A 19,914-nucleotide genomic window follows, 5' to 3' on the forward strand; every position below is an offset into this window, starting at 1 on the left:
ATACCTTCAATGCAATATGCGTGGTATCACCGCCCTTAGGCCCTCATTCAGAGCCGCACGCTCTGAGCAGAGCGCACGCTCTGAATGAGGGTCGCCCTCCATAATTATGGAGCGTCCTCCTGGACGCTCGTATAGCTGTGGGTCACCACCCACAGCCTATACGAGCGTGCAGTTTGATGGCCGCGATGGTCTTGACCATCGCGACCGTCGCCACTGCAAGCCGGAGCCTGCGATTGAGGTTTTCAACCGCAAGGCCCGGAGTGATTTTGGCTCTATCAGAGCCAAAATCACTCCCACTGACATCACTAGTGATGTCAGTGGGCCGGCTTCTGACGGTAGGCGTTCCCTTGGGAACGCCCCCGTCAGGGAGGCACGCCCACCAAAGTGGGCGTGCTGTCAATCAACATCGACAGCACGCCCCCTTTGATCAGACACAACGAGCGAAGGAAAGTCCTTCGCTCGTCGCGTCTGGCGCATGCGCACGACGGAGCTCCCGCCGTCGTGCGCATGCGCAGTGCACAACATCGACCCACTTGCGAGCGGACAGCCTCGCGAGTGGGTCTGAATCAGGCCCTTAGTCTGATGCAAACCTCAAGGAGCCTTTGCTCCACTGAACGGTAGGGCCCGGCCTGGGCAGATTTGATCAATGACTGAGGAAGAAAGACGACCTGCCCAAAACAGTGAGGGTATGTGTTCCTAACACAGAGCGGGTATGAGTTGGCCTCCATGCTGTGGGCCCTGAATGGAGCTACCCACTCCGTGGTGCTCGAGGCACGAAGATCCAAGGTCGGCCGGAAAAAAACTTCCAGCAATCGAACCAGAAAGGAACCAGAAAACTAGTTTCTGTGCCTGTGGCAGGACTGAAACAAAAACACAGGTCGAGGGGATAGGAACGATGACTCGGTCAATGCCTCCATGCTGCACCTGGGGAAGAGCGACATTGAGAAATCAAAAGCACTGTCCTGGTAGTGGACCCCTAGGTTCATGGTGGCACCCTAGCCATGATGCCTAGCACCCAGATGCCTCAAGACGTCATTCTATGGTTGCTGAACTCACCATTTGCACCTGTACTGGGTATACAAGATTCCTCATGAGGCACAAGGCAACCCTGGAACCCTGACTCTGTGATGGTACCAGAAAATTCTGTGGCAGACAGAAAAAGAGGGGCATACTCTTTGGAAAAAACCAAAACCCTCTGGAGGGGACTGCTGCCGGAAGAAAAATATTTTTCTGAACCTGTGGGGACCATGGCAACCAGTACTGGCACAGAAAGAACGTTCCCACCCAACAGAAAATATTGTAAGGAACATTCTGGTAAAAGTGCCAAAAGGGCCCTTCGAGCCCAGACAGCTGTAGCTGAAGCCGCTCAGCTATCTGTCTTGCGTGGCTTCCCACACAGAGGGCCTGATGCAGAGACGGACGCTCTGACAGAGCGCTCGCTCTGAATCAGGGCCGGCCTTCTGTTTCTTTTTTAGAGCTGCCTCCTGTGACCACCCACAGCTATAGCGAGCGGCCAGGAAGATGGATGCGATGGTCAAGACCATCGCGACCATCGGGCTTGCAACGAGACCCTTGTGGTAGGGTCTCGTTGCCGCAAGCCCCAGAGAGCTTTCGGCTCTAACAGAGCCGAAAGCTCTCCCACTGACCTCACTTGTGACGTCAGTGGGGCCGGCCCCAGACGGTAGGCGTTCCCATGGGAACGCCTCCGACTGGGCAGCCACGTTCCCGGCCCGCCCACCAAAGGGGGCATGCTGTCACTCAACATCGACAGCACGCCCCCTTTGGTACGAGACCCGGAGCGACGGTTTGCCCGTCGCTGTCCTGGTCTCGCGCATGCGCACGACTGAGCCGGCTCTGTTGTGCGCATGCGCACTGGGCCACCATTGACCCGCTTGCGAGCGAGTCTGAATCAGGCCCTGAGTCTCGAAACAAGTGATATTTGGAGTGTGTGAGAGAACCGAAATACCACAGGGAGAACATACGAACTCCACACAGCCAGGACCAAAGTGGGACCCGAAGCCCTGGCGCTGTGAGGCAGGAATACCAACCACTACACCATCTGTGCTACCTTGCGGAAAATGCCCCCCCTCCCAACCGGTAGGGAATCCCAGAGCAAACTGTTGTAAATTCTTTGGACAAATTCGTCAGCCGAAGTGACTATATTAGACCCCAATTATGTCAAGGCTCGCCAAGCCAGAGTCATATCCCCCGAACGTATGAGAATAGACAGGAGACAACCCTCCAAGGGTTAGCTAGTAGATCCCTGAAAAAATGTTGCATGCGTTGAGCGAAAGTTTGTCACAGCGAGAACAGTGGGATTTGCTTCCACCTGGGTTAAGTCGTTGGAAGCAAATGTGCAAGGAATGATGACCTCATAATCTGGCGTCTCCTAAGCCTCCCTGATGAGACTGGAGAGAGAATCGCCGAAGGTGAAGTAGTTACTTCCTGTCGCCCACGCTTGGGAAACCATACTCACTAAAAAGTGGTGCACAGCAGCAATTGGTCAAAGAGGACAGTGGGTCCTCACCCTTCGAGACTGGCTGAGGCTTCGGAAATTTCTACCTATGCAGAACTGCTTATGAAGCCCTGGAGGGAGGAAGACACCTCTCAGAGCAATCTTCACCTGTGCCTCGCAATCTACTTTGCCAGATAACCACGGACCTGCTGAGAGCCGGAGCCTATGCTTGCTCCACCATGGCGGACTCAGCACCTCAGATGCCTGCGTGTCACCGGGCCCTATGCAGCATGAAGCATACTAGCAATATCCCTGCCAACCAACTCCTGATAATTAGGGTTGTGGTGGGAAGATAACCCAAACTGTGGTGAGGCAGCAATGCTAACCCTTACTCCATCCGTGCCGCACCTTGTAACACAGGACAGTCGTCTGATTTACATAGTGCACATTAGCATGTGACCTAATACAGTGTGACATGGGCAGTCAATATGACATAGTAACACAAGACACGTAAATTTAGTGACAGTGTACATCATAGGCCCTACAAGTATAGGGTACATATATAGAGGCCCCACAAGTATGATGTACATACAAAGGCCCCACAGTATAGTGTGTATATATAAATATAGTCATAGTGGGGATCTGGCCCTTTGCAGACTTTAATTCATCCGTCATTTGAGTCCCCTCTTCCTGCGCTACCCTGCCGCGGAAGGCAGCCCAGAAAAACAATAAAGACTTTATAAATAAATGTCACATGCGGCAATGAATACTGCAAAAACTCCCAAACAGGCATAGGAAAGAATTAACTGTAAAATACTTAGCTGCACCCTGTAGAGGGAAAGGAGCGTGAGATTTGTCTGTCCTCCCTCCATGTTGGCCAGGCTTGTCCCACTGTAAAGACAGGAACAGCCCATGCAGCTTCCTGGAGTCTCCATTCTGCCGCCATAGCTCCTCCCCCCCGCTATACTGAGCAAGCCCTAAGGCTTCTCCCTCAAGTGCTACTCCCCTCAGTGGGGAAAGCACTTGGGCTGACCCGCATTTACCTACTGCACCTGGTATTCCCAGGGGGTCTCCCATCCAAGTACTAACCAGGCCCAACACTGCATAGCTTCCAAGATCAGCATGTCCAGTGTGGTGTTGCTGTAGGTCTCACCTGCGGTCAGTCTGTAGTCTGCGCTGTCTCCATAGGAGCCGCTGACAAGAAACCCGGCAACATGGCGCCCGCCATCCAGGACCACGCTGACTGCCTGCACCTCTACCAGGTAACAGCAGTGCGCTTTCCCCAGGCCCAGACGGTCTCTTCAGAGACTGGAGCGCCATCCCTCCCTTAGATGCGGCTCTCCCCGCCGCTTTACACTCCAGCTATGAGCTGCTATAAGCAGCGCACAGTACCTATAGTAAAAAATAAACATAACGTTACAAATGAAGGAAAAAAAAAAATCCCTAAGCTAAACCAGGGCTGCAGAGCAGCTCTGAAAAAACGTGTCTCTCTCCACAGGCACTAAAACTACACTGAAGTCAGGGGTTGCATAGGGGAGGAGTTATAGATTTCAGTGATAGTACCAAATCCACACCTTCCCGCCTACAACCCCATGGTCCAGTGTCCCCTAACCCAGCTGAAAAAGAAATATGTTGTTTGGGCCCACTGGAGTTTTTATATGTATACCTGTAGGCCTCAAGTAGCTTATCAAATCAATTGCATGTTCGGTTTAATAGAGACACTTTTTTGAAGTTTGGAAACCATAAAAATCCCTCCATTCTTTCTGCTTTTAAGCCATATATTAATATAATGAAAGTTTGTTGATGGAGGAGGATTATGAGGTACCAACAGTCCTTGCTATGCTGACTGACCTGGATACAACTGCACTGCTCAGTAACTTTAAGTCCCATCCTGAAATTAGTAAAAGTTGCAGGTTGGTGGCCCATTAACTAATGGGCGTACGACGGAGTAATTCAGTTGTTGCTCCATTCGGGAGTGGGTAGACATTTCTGCTCGCAGCCTCTTGAGGTGGCAAACAGAAATGTGCAAGAAGTCAGCACTTGTTTGGGCGCCCGAGGCAGTACTTTAGACTGGTTTAGCCGCTTTGCGCAGCTATACCCAGTGATGTCTGGCGTGCACACGCTACACGGGCGCCCGGACGGAGCAACAATTGAGTTGCTCCGTTGGGTGCCCATTAGTTAAGGCGCTTGATAAAAGAATTGAATTGCCTCTTAAGCGTTTTGTTTCCTCCTTTTTCATGTATTACAGAGCAGTGAAACCTCTTTAGCAGCACTATCCCTATTTACACAATGTATTACAGAATGCAGTTGGTTTTGTTCTCCGTACGTATTATTTTGGCAGAGCATGTATTCATATGTGCTTCATCAGCTATGGCCAGAGAGCAAGCGGTTAATGGACCCACTGTGTGTTTCTAGTAATAATAATAATAATGAGATTCTTTCTTTTTGGGATAGGCCATCCCCAGTGAATCTGACACACCCGCTCACAGCCTGTTAGATTTTTCTCCCTATTATGGGTACAAATGTGCGACCGCCATTCCCATGTACGTTTGAGAAACTTTAAAGGTAGGTACCGCAGTAGTTACAATGCCAAATGAATAATGGTTCTTGGTTAGTCAGCTATTCCTCTTTGGTGTGAACTAAGAAAGGATTCAATAATAAAGTTCCTTTGAAACAAGTTGTTATTTAGATCTAAATTCCTTTTTATGTATGTTTCTTCCCAAGTGTCTGATTGCATGCACACAGGTCAGGCTAGTGCACAAGTGTCTGATTGCATGCACACAGGTCAGGCTAGTGCACAAGTGTCTGATTGCATGCAGACAGACCAGCAGACAGGTCAGGCTAGTGCACAAGTGTCTGATTGCATGCAGACAGACCAGCAGACAGGTCAGGCTAGTGCACAAGTGTCTGATTGCGTGCAGACAGGTCAGCAGACAGGTCAGGCTAGTGCACAAGTGTCTGATTGCGTGCAGACAGGTCAGGCTAGTGCAAAAGGTGTTTGCTTGCGCTTTACAAAATCCTCCCAATAGTGTCTTGTCCAAAACTTGGAAAAAAATATTCAGATTCTGATTCTTTTATGGAGTAATTGCCCATTTTAAATTTATTTGGCTCTCAAATACTTCAGTTTTTTATTATGTAGTTGCTGCCTGTTACAGGGGTTCATGTTTGCACTTCTTTCCTTGCAAAGAAAAAATACTATACTTTTTGTGGGCTACCCTAACATGGATGGGTTACTCTTATGGGGGCCCATGTTCTGAATGACTGACTGATAATGTCTGTATTCTACATAAAACATGTATGAGCAGCCTCTGGGATAATGTCAACCTGCCTGAATTTGATTTGTGCCCTAGTGTGATATTAATATGCAATGTAATCTGCAATAACTGCAGGATCCTTGGATTGTGTCTGGCCAAAGCACACTTGTTCAGGGGAGCAGGTCGTGTGAATGGGCAGAGAGATGTGTGTGTGAACTATGTGGATGAAGCCTGGGAAACTGACCGTCCGTCCAGGCCAGAGGAGAGCCTTTGGGACTGGTCCTTCCATGCAGATGTGCAGGGTTTTATGAGCAGGGGGTGTGGGATACTAAAGTTAAGCTTCATTCTCAGGAACCCACAGACAGCCCCAGAGTTAGTTCCCTGCTTCCTTCACAGCTTCTCCTACAAAAGATTTGTCCCAGAATCCCAAGGCTTCTCCCTGTAACTGAAAGCAAATGTTTTGTCTGTCTCCTGTCCTCCCCTGTGCCTCTTCTCTGGTGTGACCATGAGGGGGAGCTTGTCCCACGGTCTTCATACTTCAACTCATTCCCTACACATCTGATATATATAAAATGTGTGTTAGCAGTGTTCTCCCCATTGCGCCAGCCAGGTGGCAACAAGAAAGTAGCCAAGTGGGTTCCTTCACAATAATATGTTGAAATCCTGACCTTATATTGATTTAAGCGGTTAATGCTTTATATATTCAATTTTCTCTTCTTGGAGGCCTAGCTCTTTTCAGCTTTTTCATAATCTAAGTCTGTAGGATCTGGTCATTCTAACGAAATCCGCTTCAAATAATTTAGTGTGCTCTGCTTCATGCCATTCCTTAAACAGGTTCTAATTCGTTTTAGAGTAGAATATCCGAAGAACGGCCCAAATACTGCCCACTTGCTTTACTGACACAAATACATTTTTTTTAAGAGCTGACAAGATTCTGCACCACTTGCCATCTGGACATGGCTAGACAGCCCCTCTTCCTAGCTGGCACAGATGGCGGCACTGCCCCACTTGCTATCTGGACTGATAGCCAGCCAAGATACTGCCCCACTTGCTGGCTACAAAGAAGGTCCCCAGTAACAAACACGTGGGTGATGGAAAACTGGACGCTGGCAGTCCACTCTCTTCATTGTTCACTGGTGACTGTTCCTGCCAGCAACCGCGCTCTTCATTTTACACTGGAGAAAGATCTGCCCTGCACTGTGACGTGGCCAATAAGTCACGCTGCTTTGATGCTTCTTTAAGAAACGTATGGCAGTATTTAACCTGTACCATCAATGGTGATTGATCATTATGAGTTGTAGTTCCACAACAGCAGAGATCCCAAAGGTGATCCATGTGACGTCAGCTTTTATCTGTATGTTGCACTTGCTTGTTATCAGTTTTACTGAAAGTGTTGTAAATAGAAGGTTTCCAAACCATTTCATTTGTTTCTTTAAAAAAAAAAAAAAAATGATGGTCAAACGGGGGAGTAGTGTATTTTATCGACTTTCCTCATAAAATGTCGACATAATTAGAATACCAAGAAAACATCCCTGGTGGTTTAGTGGTGATTTACCTTTTACGGTTGGTCTGGCCGCTCCAGCAATGTCTAGCGAGTGTGGTGGTCAACTCATGAGGCCTTCTGGGCAGGAGGACACCTGATGTAAACATGGCGACATTCTGTGCATGCCGGTATGTTCAATGTCAATGTTTTGACTACTTCCCATCAAGCAGAAGGTATAAATCAAAATTATGCAGCATCCATAGAAGTAAAAAGTGGCCCCAATTACTTTAAATGGTCTCTTAATTAAACAGATTGTTCTGTGAAGTATTCCTAGATCACTTATACAATATTGTGTGTTATACCGGTCACAAAACCCATTACAATGACTTGTGGTGATGAAAGTGGTAGGCAGTATATTCTTCTGATGGTATTCAAGGCAGTGCTTTATCTGATGGTATTCAATGGTAGGCAGTGCCGGCACCTAATTGTTGGTATTGTAATTTCTTCTAACTAATTCTACAAACTGGAATAAATCCATGCTTTCATTTCAGAAATGAACAAAATAAGCATTTTAAGACTTGTCCAGAGTATGAAAGCTACTACTGTTCTATTCACTTGTAACTATAGGTGAATACCAGTATATTTTTTCCCCAGAGTACTTGTACCTGATTCCATAGTAAAATAAAAAGTACTGGTGGTAGGACATACTTCATTACCAGTACTGCTATTCCTGAATTTTATATCTTCACAATAAACCCAATCATACATGCACGTTCCAGAGTAAATCTACTGCAATGACATCTGTGTGTAGCAAATGGACACGTGTAATGTGGGTAGTTGTCCTCCATATGCATTGCACCAGAATTATCCTTTGTCTGCGCATCACTCTAACCGTGCAGTGCCTATCACTAGAAGTACTGTTTGTGTACATGACACTAGAAGTGCTCAGTGTGTGAGTGCTCGATGTGGTCAGGCACTGTGCCCAGCCAGATAAGCATCATACAAAAACAGAGGAGGCCGTGACACCAGTTGTAGACTATGCCGAAACCCAAGGGGAAGGAGGGGGTCGAGGACAGTGTAAATGTATTCGGAGCATCCAGCATGCAATAAACACTGAGCTAAATTTGTCCTGAAATTCTGAGAACTTCCATAGTTCACCAGCTTTGATTTTGATTTGTACATTTCAAATATACTTAACTGTATTGTCCTTCATAGGGACCATATTCACAAAAAATATGGTGAGTTAACATATGTACATGACAAAAGGTGAGCATGTGTGTTGGATGGTACTTTTTTTTTTTTTTACCATCAAGACTCCATTCAGTATTCAGAGGTCCATTTCTAATCTAGTTACAGTGAAATAAAGATGATGATTTTATGTAGTTTAAACTATTTAATTTGTGAGTTTCACATTTTGGTCATGTGAATGTAGATGTAATTTTTGCCAAATGTCCAAACTGAAAAAAACATACTCCAAAACTGGGTACATATTTATTTGTAGGAAGATTTTTTGGGATGCATATGTTATTATGTAGAAACAGAGAAACCACAATGAGTTGGTTCTGTGATCACATCTCATTGTATTGATTTAAATTGATTATCCCATCAGTCAGGATGTGGGAGCATTTGTCCTGCTCAGTTGAGCTTTAGTGAATGGACTTTCCAGCACTCTTTGCCACCCACTTCATATTCAAAATTGAATCCATATGTTAGGACATCACCTTCCAATAGGCTTTACTTACCCTACCGCCTCCCTTCCCATCCAGCCGCCTCCGCATTATCTCTCTCCAGCTTGTCAACTGCGACTTTACTCCACAGTTTCTAGAGATGAAGTCATTACCCTTTTCTGGTCCTCGACTCTTTTTACCTCCCCCTTTTATCCTATTTCTTCCGGTCTCCTCTGCTCTCTCTCTCCTGTTGCCTGTTTTCCGATCTAACCCATCTCTTAAATATTTCTCTCTCATAAGGTACCGTTCCCCTCTGCGTTCAAGCATGTTCTTGTCTCTCTCATTCTTAAAAAAAAATCCCTCATTAACCCTAATGCTATCTAATAACCGCTCCATATTTTTACTCCACTTTCTCAAAGATCCTCAAATGGATTGTCTACATCACCTTTATTTCCTCCCACTCCCTGCTTGACCCACTTCAGTCTGGTTTTCATCCGCTCCACTCTACAGAACTACCATTACTAAAGTCTGTATTGACCAAATTACTGTCAACGTCAAGGACAACCACTCTTTACTCATTCTCCTAGACCTATCCATTTATTTTGACAATAAGGACCACCTCCTCCTTTTGTAGATCCAACACTCCTTCGGTCTGTATGATACTGCTCTTTCCTGGCAGGTCGTCCCACCTCTCTGACCATTCTTTGTTTCCTCTCATGATTCCACTTCTCTTCCACTAACAGTAGGTGTTCCCCAAGGTTCTGTTCTTGGATCTCTTCTATTCTCTTTTTATACATGCTCTTTAGGTGAGCTCATCAGCTCCTTGGTCTCCAATATCCTCTTTTTGCTGATGACACTCAGATCTACCTTTCCCCCCTCTCTCTTCACTCGTATCCCCTGCTGTCTCTCTATTTCGTCCTGGATGTCCCAGAACTTTCATAAACTTTAACATGTTTAAACTGTGCTGACTGTCTTTCTGGGTCCCCCTGCCTCTCTCTATTTCAATAACCTCACCATCTCATCTATCCTGCAAGTCTGCTATCTTGGAGTTATCAGTGTGTTTGACCTCCTCTTCAACTACACATTCAGTCCCTCTCCCAGTCTTGTCACTAGAGGCAACAAATACCTTCACCTTTTCACTGGTCATCTCTAGACTGGACTACTACAACCTCTTATCTGACCACCTGGCTCCCACCTCCCTCTTCACTTCAATCTATCCATAATGCTTCTGCTCAACTCATCCTTCTTTCCAAACAAACTGCTTCTGCCTCCTCTCTCCGCCAGGTCCTTTACTGTCTCCCTTATAACATCCTCACACTTGTCTATAAAGCCCTCACCCAATCCACTCCACTATATATTTAGGACCTCATCTACCTTCACACTCCCAGCCACCCACTTTGATAAGTCCATGACTGACGCCTCTTCTCCCAACTGATTACCACCTCCCACTCCTGCTTCCAAGATTTTGCTTGTGCTACTGCCCACCCACCACTCTAACTCTCTCTTCCCCAATTAGACTCTCCACAGCTTCAAACAAGCTCTCAAATCCCACTTTATTACATTCTTCTCACTCTTTTCCTAACTCTCCTCTCTCCCACTGTCAATCCCGCCTGCCTGTGCCTTTCCTCTAGACTATAAAATCTCATGAGCTGGCACTTCTACCTCTAGTGCTCCTCCCCTGCCCACATCGGCACCAAACTTTTAAGCATGAGTATGCACGTCCGCCATACGATGTCACTGACAACACATGGGAGTGCGCATTGTCAGTGACAGTGCGTACACACTGGACGGCTTAAAGAATTTGTTGTAGAGTTCAGTAATGCTTTAAAAAAAACACGCGTTTATGCGACAGAAGAAAGCTTGATTAGAAAGTTGTGATTAGTATTTTTAGAATGTAAGATCACATTCTATTTAATGAGTAGATACTACTTTTATGAATGCCAATAAATGTAAATGCACTTAAGTTATCTTGTATAGAAGTGCCTTGTTGGGTATCTCTGCTGATTTTTATCCAACAGCCCAGACATCATTTGATTTGAATACTAACATAGATCACACTCCCAATGGTGTTGACTGACTGGTGATCATGTAGAACAGAATTTCAAGCTGGATGATGACTGTGTTTGGAGCACAACTACTAATTGTGCTCCATTTATCCACCCATGTGAGTAGTTGGATGCATATTTAATCTCTTGGTGCTCCAGCTGGATTTGCCTGTGTTTGGGGTACTTTACATTTGTTGTATACTCCTAAATCCATAGAGAAACATGTACTCTTTTTTTCATTAGATCCAGCACATAATGTGTGAGAATGTATATGGGACTCTTCCCATAAAACAGACTGTGTGATATTGGCAGTGTGTTCAGCACTAAGCTTGTGGTCAGCTGTTAATAGAATTGTCATTCCTCTTCATAAAACTTTTTCAACAAAGCTAGACTCAGTGTTTCTCTTCTTCGCACTTTCATCCGTGAAGCTTACAGTCTGATTGCGTAATACCGCCTTGCCAGAGACGGCTGTGAGAACACATGAAGCAAACAGTGCATTTAGTAGAGATTTTTGCTTCCCCTAATTTAGGACTGGTAATCCCATCTGCTTGTTCTCACAACTGTTATGTACCAGGAAACATCTGGCAGTGCCAGGCCGTGCCACAATGACTGTACCTGGACCGCAGGGCTCTGCTTCCCCATGCCCTTCATGAAGTTGAGGAGGTACTCCTAAAACACTTGTCATTTTCTATGACAGAGTTGATCTTACCAGAACATTTGGTATACCAGCAAATTAATGAATATTTACATGGCATCAAGCAGGCTGAGACTTGTTATAAATTACTAGAGGATCATTTGATGCTTTCAAACATAAATTAATAATTTAGGCCTGTCTATTAATAATGCTTGCCCATGCCTTGAACTGAATGGCCATACCCCTTTTTGCCTCAAGAAATGAGGACATCTTTTCATTCAGATGCTGATAACGTTAAACTGTTAAGAAAAAAAAAATTCCTATTCATTCACACCTGGTGTAAACCATGGCGCGGCTCCTTTTTATCTTGCAAACAACCACACAGATGTCTGACATGTTTTTTTCTACTACTCAGAACATAGATTCAGACAGGATCTCTCTGGCAGTAGAAAATAAGCAAAATAAGTATTAGTGAGCAGAGAGGCTGGCCAGGAGCATATAGGCAACAATTTATAGTTTTAACACCCAGGGCCGGATTAAGGGGTGGGGACGACAGGGGTGGTCGTCCCTGGGTCCCCACACACAGAGGACCCCCACCACTAGCAGCGGTGCAGCTGGTGGCTACACTCGCGGCTCTAGTCTCCTCTGCTAGTGTAGTGTAGACCGTGCAGTGAGTGCATGCACACAGCCGCCGCCGGCAGCTGTTTGTTACAGCAGCCGATGAGTCACACAGACTCTCATTGGCTGCTGCTTCAACGGAGAGAGCCGGCTGGAGCTCACTTATGAGCTCCGTCTTCTGACTCTCCCACCTACCCCCCCCCCCCCCCAAAATTGGGGATGATGGGAGTGACGTCATGACGCTGACGTCTCTCCCATACTGCAGGAGAAGAGGAGCCGGAGCGGACACCGGCGGTCGTGTCAGGGGCGGGGTTTCAAGTAAGTTGTAGTATTTTTTTTTTGTGTGTTTAAGGGGCACTGCATGGGGGCACTGCATAGGACAACTACTGGTGGCACTGAATAAGGGTGGGCTACTACTGGGGGCAGTGTATAGGGGGGGACTATTTCTGAGGGCAATGCATAAGGGGGGAATACTGGGGGCACTATATAAGGGGCACTGCATGGGGGGGACCACTACTGGGTTTGGGAGCACTATATAAGGGGCACTACTGAGGGCACTGTATAGGAGGACCATTACTGGGGCGTTATATAAGGGGCACTGCATAGCAGGACCACTACAGGGGGCACTGCATAAGAGGCATTACTACAGGGGACGGTGGTATATAGGGGCCCCCACAGACCTAAATCCGGCCCTGTTAACACCCTTGAACCACCCCCACCACCTTTTTATTGTACTGGATGCCCCCTGTTTATGGAGATCTCCATTGTTCAAACATCAGTTGTGTCCCATGCAGCTGGCTTTTGAAGAAATACTATTTACTACAAGAATTTAGATTTATCCGTAAAGGATGAGGATCATCCTTCACAGCATCAATTGCACCAGAAGCCATGTACTGTACTAATAACTGGCTCAGCGTCATTCATGTATAATATGATATCGAGCTACATTTCATGAACATTCTAGCATACAGTCTTTATAGGGTTAAACCGGAAGAGACAAGATTTTCTCTTTTTTTTTTTCCCCCCTACTCAAAAACCGCACTTGGGACACTCACTTCCAAAGCATCCAGGCTGGAGCAGTGTGGGAACCCCCCCCCAAATCTTCCCTCCCATCACAAGCAGCCCAGACCTGTTTTCTATCAGCGGCAAATTGCTTTCTGTGTGTTTTCTTTTCTGTGCTCCTACGTTTAGAAACACATGCTGCGCAAGGGGGAATCAGTAGGGGGAAAAAATTTTTTTTTTGCAATTGTAGGCTGCATATTGGATAAACCCCTTACTGCCAAAAGCATTGCAGAGCAATTAAATATTATATGAGACAATTCATTGCGATGCTCCCTCCAGCCGTCATGGGGTTACTGTGTCCGTGTTTCCAGGACTGTGCTCCCAGGAGAGATCCTTGCCATATGATCTCACAATAAAAGTTTCTTTTTTACGATCCGTGTAACTGTTTCCTTTGCTATTTTCTCCTGTGAACGGCTGCTGCTGGCCTGGCAGGTCCTGTTTTCCCCACTGCTTCCTCTTCATCAAGCTATTTATTAGCCCTGTATGGTCCATGTGATAAACAGCGCAAGGAGATTAAGACGGTCCCAACCAATCTTGTGGATCATGTACTTCTGGGGTAAGTAACCGGGCAGTATGGCATTTTATCAGTGTTTCCTTTCAGTTTGCAAAACTAATTGCAAGCCTCTAAGCTTAACAGTTGTGACCATATAACATTTATTCTTCAAACTTGGTTTTGAAACTATGGAACATCCTACCAGCGGAGATTGGAAAGACCTATTCTGTTCAAATCCTGTCTCTGTCTTTGCACACTCTTCTCACTGGGAGGCTTCATTTTAAAAAGAAAAGTTGTCCATGCTTTTGGGGAAAGCTTCCAGCAGAGGGGATAAAGGAAGTGCATCACACATCAATCCTGTGAATTAAGCATTAATGAATACTTTGTCTAATTGTTTCTATGTTTTTAATACATTTCATGTATATTATGGTGGGTGTAATTGTCAATAGAAACTTCTGCTATTATTTGGTTGCATCTAATATGTTCTGTCAGAGGGTTATTTACAAGCATTGCCATAAAACCAGAGCGACTGATCCAACAATTTGCTTCCATTGTTTATCACTAAATGGATAAAGCCAGCTTAGAACATAGACCAATACTAGAAAGGGTGACATATCTTGGTATTGATACGTTTTGAGCCTGCATTTGTACAAAGAATACACCTGCTAGTAGGGTTAGAGATAATAAAGAGGGATCACTGAAATTGGTTGCTATGGCTTTAGTGCAGATTTACACCTTTTGAGCAATGTTGGTAAATTACCCTAATTGGCTGTTCTTGGATACACCTATACCTACCATGGTGATCTTTTTCTCACTGCACATCCTTGCTCTTTAGGTTGGAATAATAACGAATTTTTGTTCCCCAGAACTGTGTGTATGCACATTAATTGCAGAGGTTCTAAAAGTAGTTAAAATCCACTGCGGATGACTGACACGGTTTGGAAATCCCCCTATTAAGTGCCATGGGCGTGGCTTGGGATGTGGGTCCGATTCTTCCCCTCTGCGTAGTTCTTGTTGGGAACATTTCTGGAAAGGCCAACAAGCTGTTACTGTGTGAATACTGCACTGCTCCCTTAGGTCTGAGCTGTACTCCATTCTTTTCTCACAGCTGTGTGTGAACTGGCACTGTGTAGATACAACTGGGAACAATATGATAGATGTATTTAAAAACATATATACTGTTAGTTAAAGGCTGGTCACAAACATTCATAACTATAGTGACATGTTCACATCTCGCTAAGCAAAACTTGTTTACAATAAATGAGAACAACTTGTAAACATCTGTATTTCATCTGTTTTAATGAGTGACACACCTAGGAGCAGGGAATGTATCTTCACTTCCAGATGGGAATGACCCATTAGTATAGGAGATCTTGCGGTCTGTACAAGAGGTAAGCATTATCTAGTTATCTCTGGCAGGGCATGCTGGGGCTTTTGGTCCCCCACCAGCTGGAATGTTACACAGGTTTTTCCATATAAACAGAACCTTGGTTCAGGACTGTGTGAGAGTGAAGTATAATCTGGAAAGGCATTACTGATGCCTTGCAGGGTATCTCGCATCTGGGATTCTCTCCCTGTCAGGTGACTGAAGCAGCTGGCGGAAAAGAGGGGAAGTCATGAGAGCTGGGGAGGCTTTCTTCAAGATGTGAGATTTTAATAGTGCCCTGAAGGCTGGGAGTGAAGGGAACTGATCATCCAATGAAACAGTACACACCCTGTGCAGCTATTGCACATGACTTTCATCAATTGCTCTCTCCAGTTTCTCTTTCCAACTCCTGTATTACGCTTTTGTGTCCTTTTTTTATTTTGCTGTTACTAAATACTTGAGTTTTGTATTGATTACCCCCGAAACTGCATATAATGCTGAGCCATAAAACTGTGTAATGCTCAGCCTATTGCCTTGCATATCCCTGAGGTCAGACAAAATGCTGCTCCATATACAGCCTCCATCATGTGGGCTTTCTTTTAAACGATCGCAAAGCATAAAATGCATGTTGATTTATATTAAGAGATACTAATGACTTTCTCAAATTGTCTTGGTATTCATGTAAGCAAGAAAGAATAGAAATAGGAAACCTGCTATATATAGGGAAAGAAAATTGTCGCCTGTGATTTATTTTATTAATATTTACTTGTATAGTGGCAGTATATTACACTGTGTTTTACAATTAGGGATAAAATAGTAATGAAACAAGACCGTGTAATAACAGACAGAGGTAAGAGGGCCCTGCTTACAATCTCTAGAGAAATAGGAATTTAGTGCATGAGGATGAGTGCTACATATTGCACATTGGTCCAGCCAGATTGCAGAGGTTTTAAATTGTTTATATATACTTGTAATTCTTATTACTGTACCAGCTCTGAAATGCATGCATATTTTTATGTGCTTCTGGTGGAAAAAAAATAACATTATTCTTCTTTTATATGGCGCCACAAGGGGTCCGCAGCGCCTTACAAAGTACAGTAACCATATGAACAACAAAAAAACAGGAGCGAAACGGACATGTTATTCAAAACCTTGCAGAACATGGCCATTGTTTATAAACATTGCTGTGTCAGCAGTCCTAAAACTCAAATAGGCAGCAGGGTTACAGAACCCAATGATTGGGTGCCATTGTAGGCAGTGGGGAGGATATGGTGGTAGAAGCAAGGGAAGAAAAAGAAAATGAGGGAAGAGGGCACTGCTCATGAGAGCTTATAGTCTATAGGAGGAGACAGACAGGAGTGACAGTGGGGATAGAGCAAGGAGCATGGGGCAGTGGATTAGGATGAGTGCTGGAAGGCTTTGATGAAGAAATGGGTATTGAGAGCCTGTTTGAAATTTTGTAGAGAGTCTGATGGGAAGAGAGAGCGTTCCAGAGGTGAGGAGCAGCATGGGCAAAATTTTGGAGGAGATAGTGGGAGGAAGTAATCAGCTAGGAGGAGAGGCAGCAGCATTCTTTAGTGGGTGGGAGTGTGAAGGGAAATGAGCTCAGCGATGTAAATAGAGAATTGGGTGAGGGTTTTGTAAGTTAGTGTGACAAGTTTGAAATGGGTTCTAATGGGGAGCCAGTGTAGGGTTTGTAGGAGTGGGGAGGCAGATCTAGTGTGTTTAGAGAGGGAAATGAGCTGGGCAGCAGCATTAAGTAGCGTTCCTGCGGGCCGCCGCTCCCTGCCCTATTTCTAAAGGGCAGAAAACACTCCGCACTCCAGCGCGGTGCCCCGCTGAAACAACCTGCGGGTTCTGTCCTCCACCTGCGGGCCGCAGTGTCCAGCGGGTGGGGAAAACTGTAGAGCAGCTATCACCGCTGGTGAATGCGCCCGGTATCCATTCACAGTGAGCGCGGCACGGGGGCTGCCCGGTACGTCCGTAAGTGCCGGGCAGGCCCCCAAGACTGACTAAAAGGGGATGTCATAAAGACACGCCCCATTACATTGACCATGCCCCTGCCTTCAGAGTGCACAGAAGTGCCCTTGCTCTAGATCCAGCGCCCTGCCAGCCGCCGGACCTAGAGTGAACACTAATTAAGGATAGATTGTAGCTGAGACAGGTGGAAGTCAGGAAGGCAGATAATGGAGGTTGCATGAGGGTATTAGTTGCCTCCAGGGTGAGAGGGTCTAATTCTGCCAATATTTTTGAGTTTGAAACTATAGGATTGTGGGAGGTTCTGGATGTTTGGCTTGAAGGAGAGTGAGGAGTCAAGGATGACTCCAAGTCGGCGCACTTGCAGGCTAGAGGAGGAGGTGGTGGTGGTGTCAATAGATAAAGAAATTGTGTGAGGTGAGGGTGTTTCGGGAGGGTGGGAAGATTATCATCCCAGTCTTGGACATGTTAAGTTTTAGAACTCTGGGACATCCAGGAGGAAATAGCAGAGACACAGCTGGAGATAAGAGTGAGGAGAGAGGGGGAAAAGGTCAGGGGAGGAGAGGTAGATCTGCGTGTAATCAGCCTAGAGATATTGGAGGCCAAAATAGCTGAGTTCACATAAAGAGAATGTATAGAGGAGATTTGGAGGAGGAGAGGGTAGTCCACAGTGTCAAAAGCAGCGAAGTCAGAGAATGAGCAGAGATTTGGCAGCAAGGTGTTCATTGCTGACTTTAGTGAGGGCAATTTCTGTAGAGTGGAGAGAACGAAAGCCACAATTAAAATATCGAGCATATAGTGGGAGAAAAGAGGTGGTTGTAGACCATGCGCTCAAGGAGTTTGGAGACAAAGGGGATGAGAGTGATGGGGCATTAGCTAGAGAGAGCGTCAGGATCCAGGGTTTTTTTTGAGATTGGAGGAGACATGGGCATGCTTGAATTTAGAGGGGACATTGCCTGATGAGAGAGGTTGAAGAGATGGGTGAAACCGGCAGCAGGAGAGAGGGAGCAGAGGGGAGGACCAGATTAAGGGCCATGACTTCATCTCCAGATACTGAGAAGAAAGAAGTTGATGTTTGTTAAGTGGAAGGGGAGGGGTTAGGTTGGGAAAAAATAGGATGGGATACTAAGGGTCTGGTGGGATGGGATGCCCTGATGTTTTGTTTAAATTTTAGAGGTTAATTGCGTGGCACAGTCAAGGGCTGAGAGTGAAGAGCGGAGACTAGGAGGGGGTGGGCAGAGGAAGGAGTTGAAAGTGGTGAAGGAACGACAGGGATTGGAGGACTGGGAGGAGCTAAGGGTCTTGGTGGGGGGGGGAGAAAGACTGTTTAGAAAGGTCGCTTTAGCTCCTGCAGAAACCAGCTGAGCTATAATAACCTGTTCCATGTCTTGTTCACTATAACATAGTTTAGACATTTAGGGATAACAGCTAATGCTGCTGAAAGGCTGAAACCTTTTGACTCTTTGGGCCAAATTCAATTATCCTATGTTACCGTGTGAGGAAAAAGGTGCCTCAAGCCTTAATGCCCAGAGCTATTCAATTAAAAGCCCTTTTCCTTGCACAGTAAATCTGTGGTTGATGCGAGGTAAGTTTCTGGGATAAGTACCCGGAACTGTGGGTTAATGCATTTGCAGAAATCCCAACTTAATGCAGATTTTTGTTCGAGCCTCAGAAGAAGGTGAACAGAAATCCGCAATAAGTGCAGGCTGTAATTAAATTGCTTCCAGCACTGCATCGCGGCTAATCCTAGCTTCAAGGATAATTGAATTTGGGCCCTTATGTCATAATAAAGCAGAAACAAAATAAGATTTGAGAATTAAGATTTATTGTTTTTTTTTTTCCTGAATTGGACCATGTTTTGCACTGCACCTTTGTAATAGAGCAGCTATTCTGGTCCTTTTAAATTTAAAGTAAAAGCAACTTATCCTCTACAAAATGAAGTTTATTTGGAGGAGGGTCTTGTGTTCCCAGCGGAGTTTCCTCCTACTGGTGACATATGCTTGTGGGGCCACCCTACTATTAGTAGTTTGTTATACTCTGTGGATGATTCTGTAGGTACATTCACAGGTGCTGTTGGAATTCTGCAATTGCTACATGGTCTACTAGAGGAAACAACAAAAGGTATCCCCCAGCACTTAGAATGATATCAGCAATAAGATTTGAAAAACTACATGGTAGTAGATAATTCTAGATCTTAGTTGCATATATTTGCAAAAATATGTGTAAGCCTCCAGGCCACGTCATGGCATCTCTGGCTTAGAATTACAAACCTCCAGTTTCAAAGTCTGGGGCGTGGAACCCCAAAAAGCCAGCAAAGGCCAGCCACCCCAGGGTAGCACACCAGTGAAAGACTAAAAGTGTTACTAAGTGTTAATAATAATATTGATAATGGTCTATTAGAGGTCAAGTTCATGTATATTTACATTGCTCTTCTGGGACTTTATACTTGTGTTATTCTCCATTAAGGTAATTGATACTTGTAGATTAGTCAATTAGAAAAGTCACATATACTTTCTCTCTTGCAGCCAGCACCGGTTTGATGGCGAACTCCTCACCCTCTTTCATGGGCAGTTTTCTGAGCAGCAGCCTGGGCTCTGCTGCAGCATCAGCCCACCCTGCAGCCGCATCCTCCTCCCCATCCGAAACCACCTACAGAGGACCGCATGGGGCTGGTGCCTCCCAGATCTGGTTCTCTCACTCCCATGAAGGTCAGTAGCACTTTACCTATTTATTGTTGATAGTACTCTTAATGCCAGAAAGTAGAAGTTGCTTCTTTCTTTTCCTATGTGTAAAGATATAGAGACTAGATCTAGAAAATATGGCTGCAGCCAATATACATTATATTGGGGTGTACTATTGT

At 45.4% G+C, this 19,914-nt stretch overlaps 1 protein-coding gene across 4 annotated transcripts in view; it reads left to right on the forward strand.

Moving 5' to 3' along the window:
• BAHCC1 (BAH domain and coiled-coil containing 1) overlaps positions 1-19,914 on the forward strand; it is a 132,258-nt gene that overhangs the window by 44,303 nt on the left and 68,041 nt on the right. For all 4 annotated transcript variants that reach the window (XM_088474397.1, XM_088474387.1, XM_088474415.1 and 1 more), the window contains exon 3: positions 19,580-19,762. In XM_088474397.1, coding sequence (XP_088330523.1) covers positions 19,580-19,762 — 183 coding nt within the window. The remainder of the gene's footprint in view (positions 1-19,579; positions 19,763-19,914) is intronic.

This window comes from Taudactylus pleione, unplaced genomic scaffold (assembly GCF_031769625.1).
Source record: "Taudactylus pleione unplaced genomic scaffold, aTauple2 ptg000016l, whole genome shotgun sequence".
Lineage (NCBI taxonomy): Eukaryota > Metazoa > Chordata > Amphibia > Anura > Myobatrachidae > Taudactylus > Taudactylus pleione.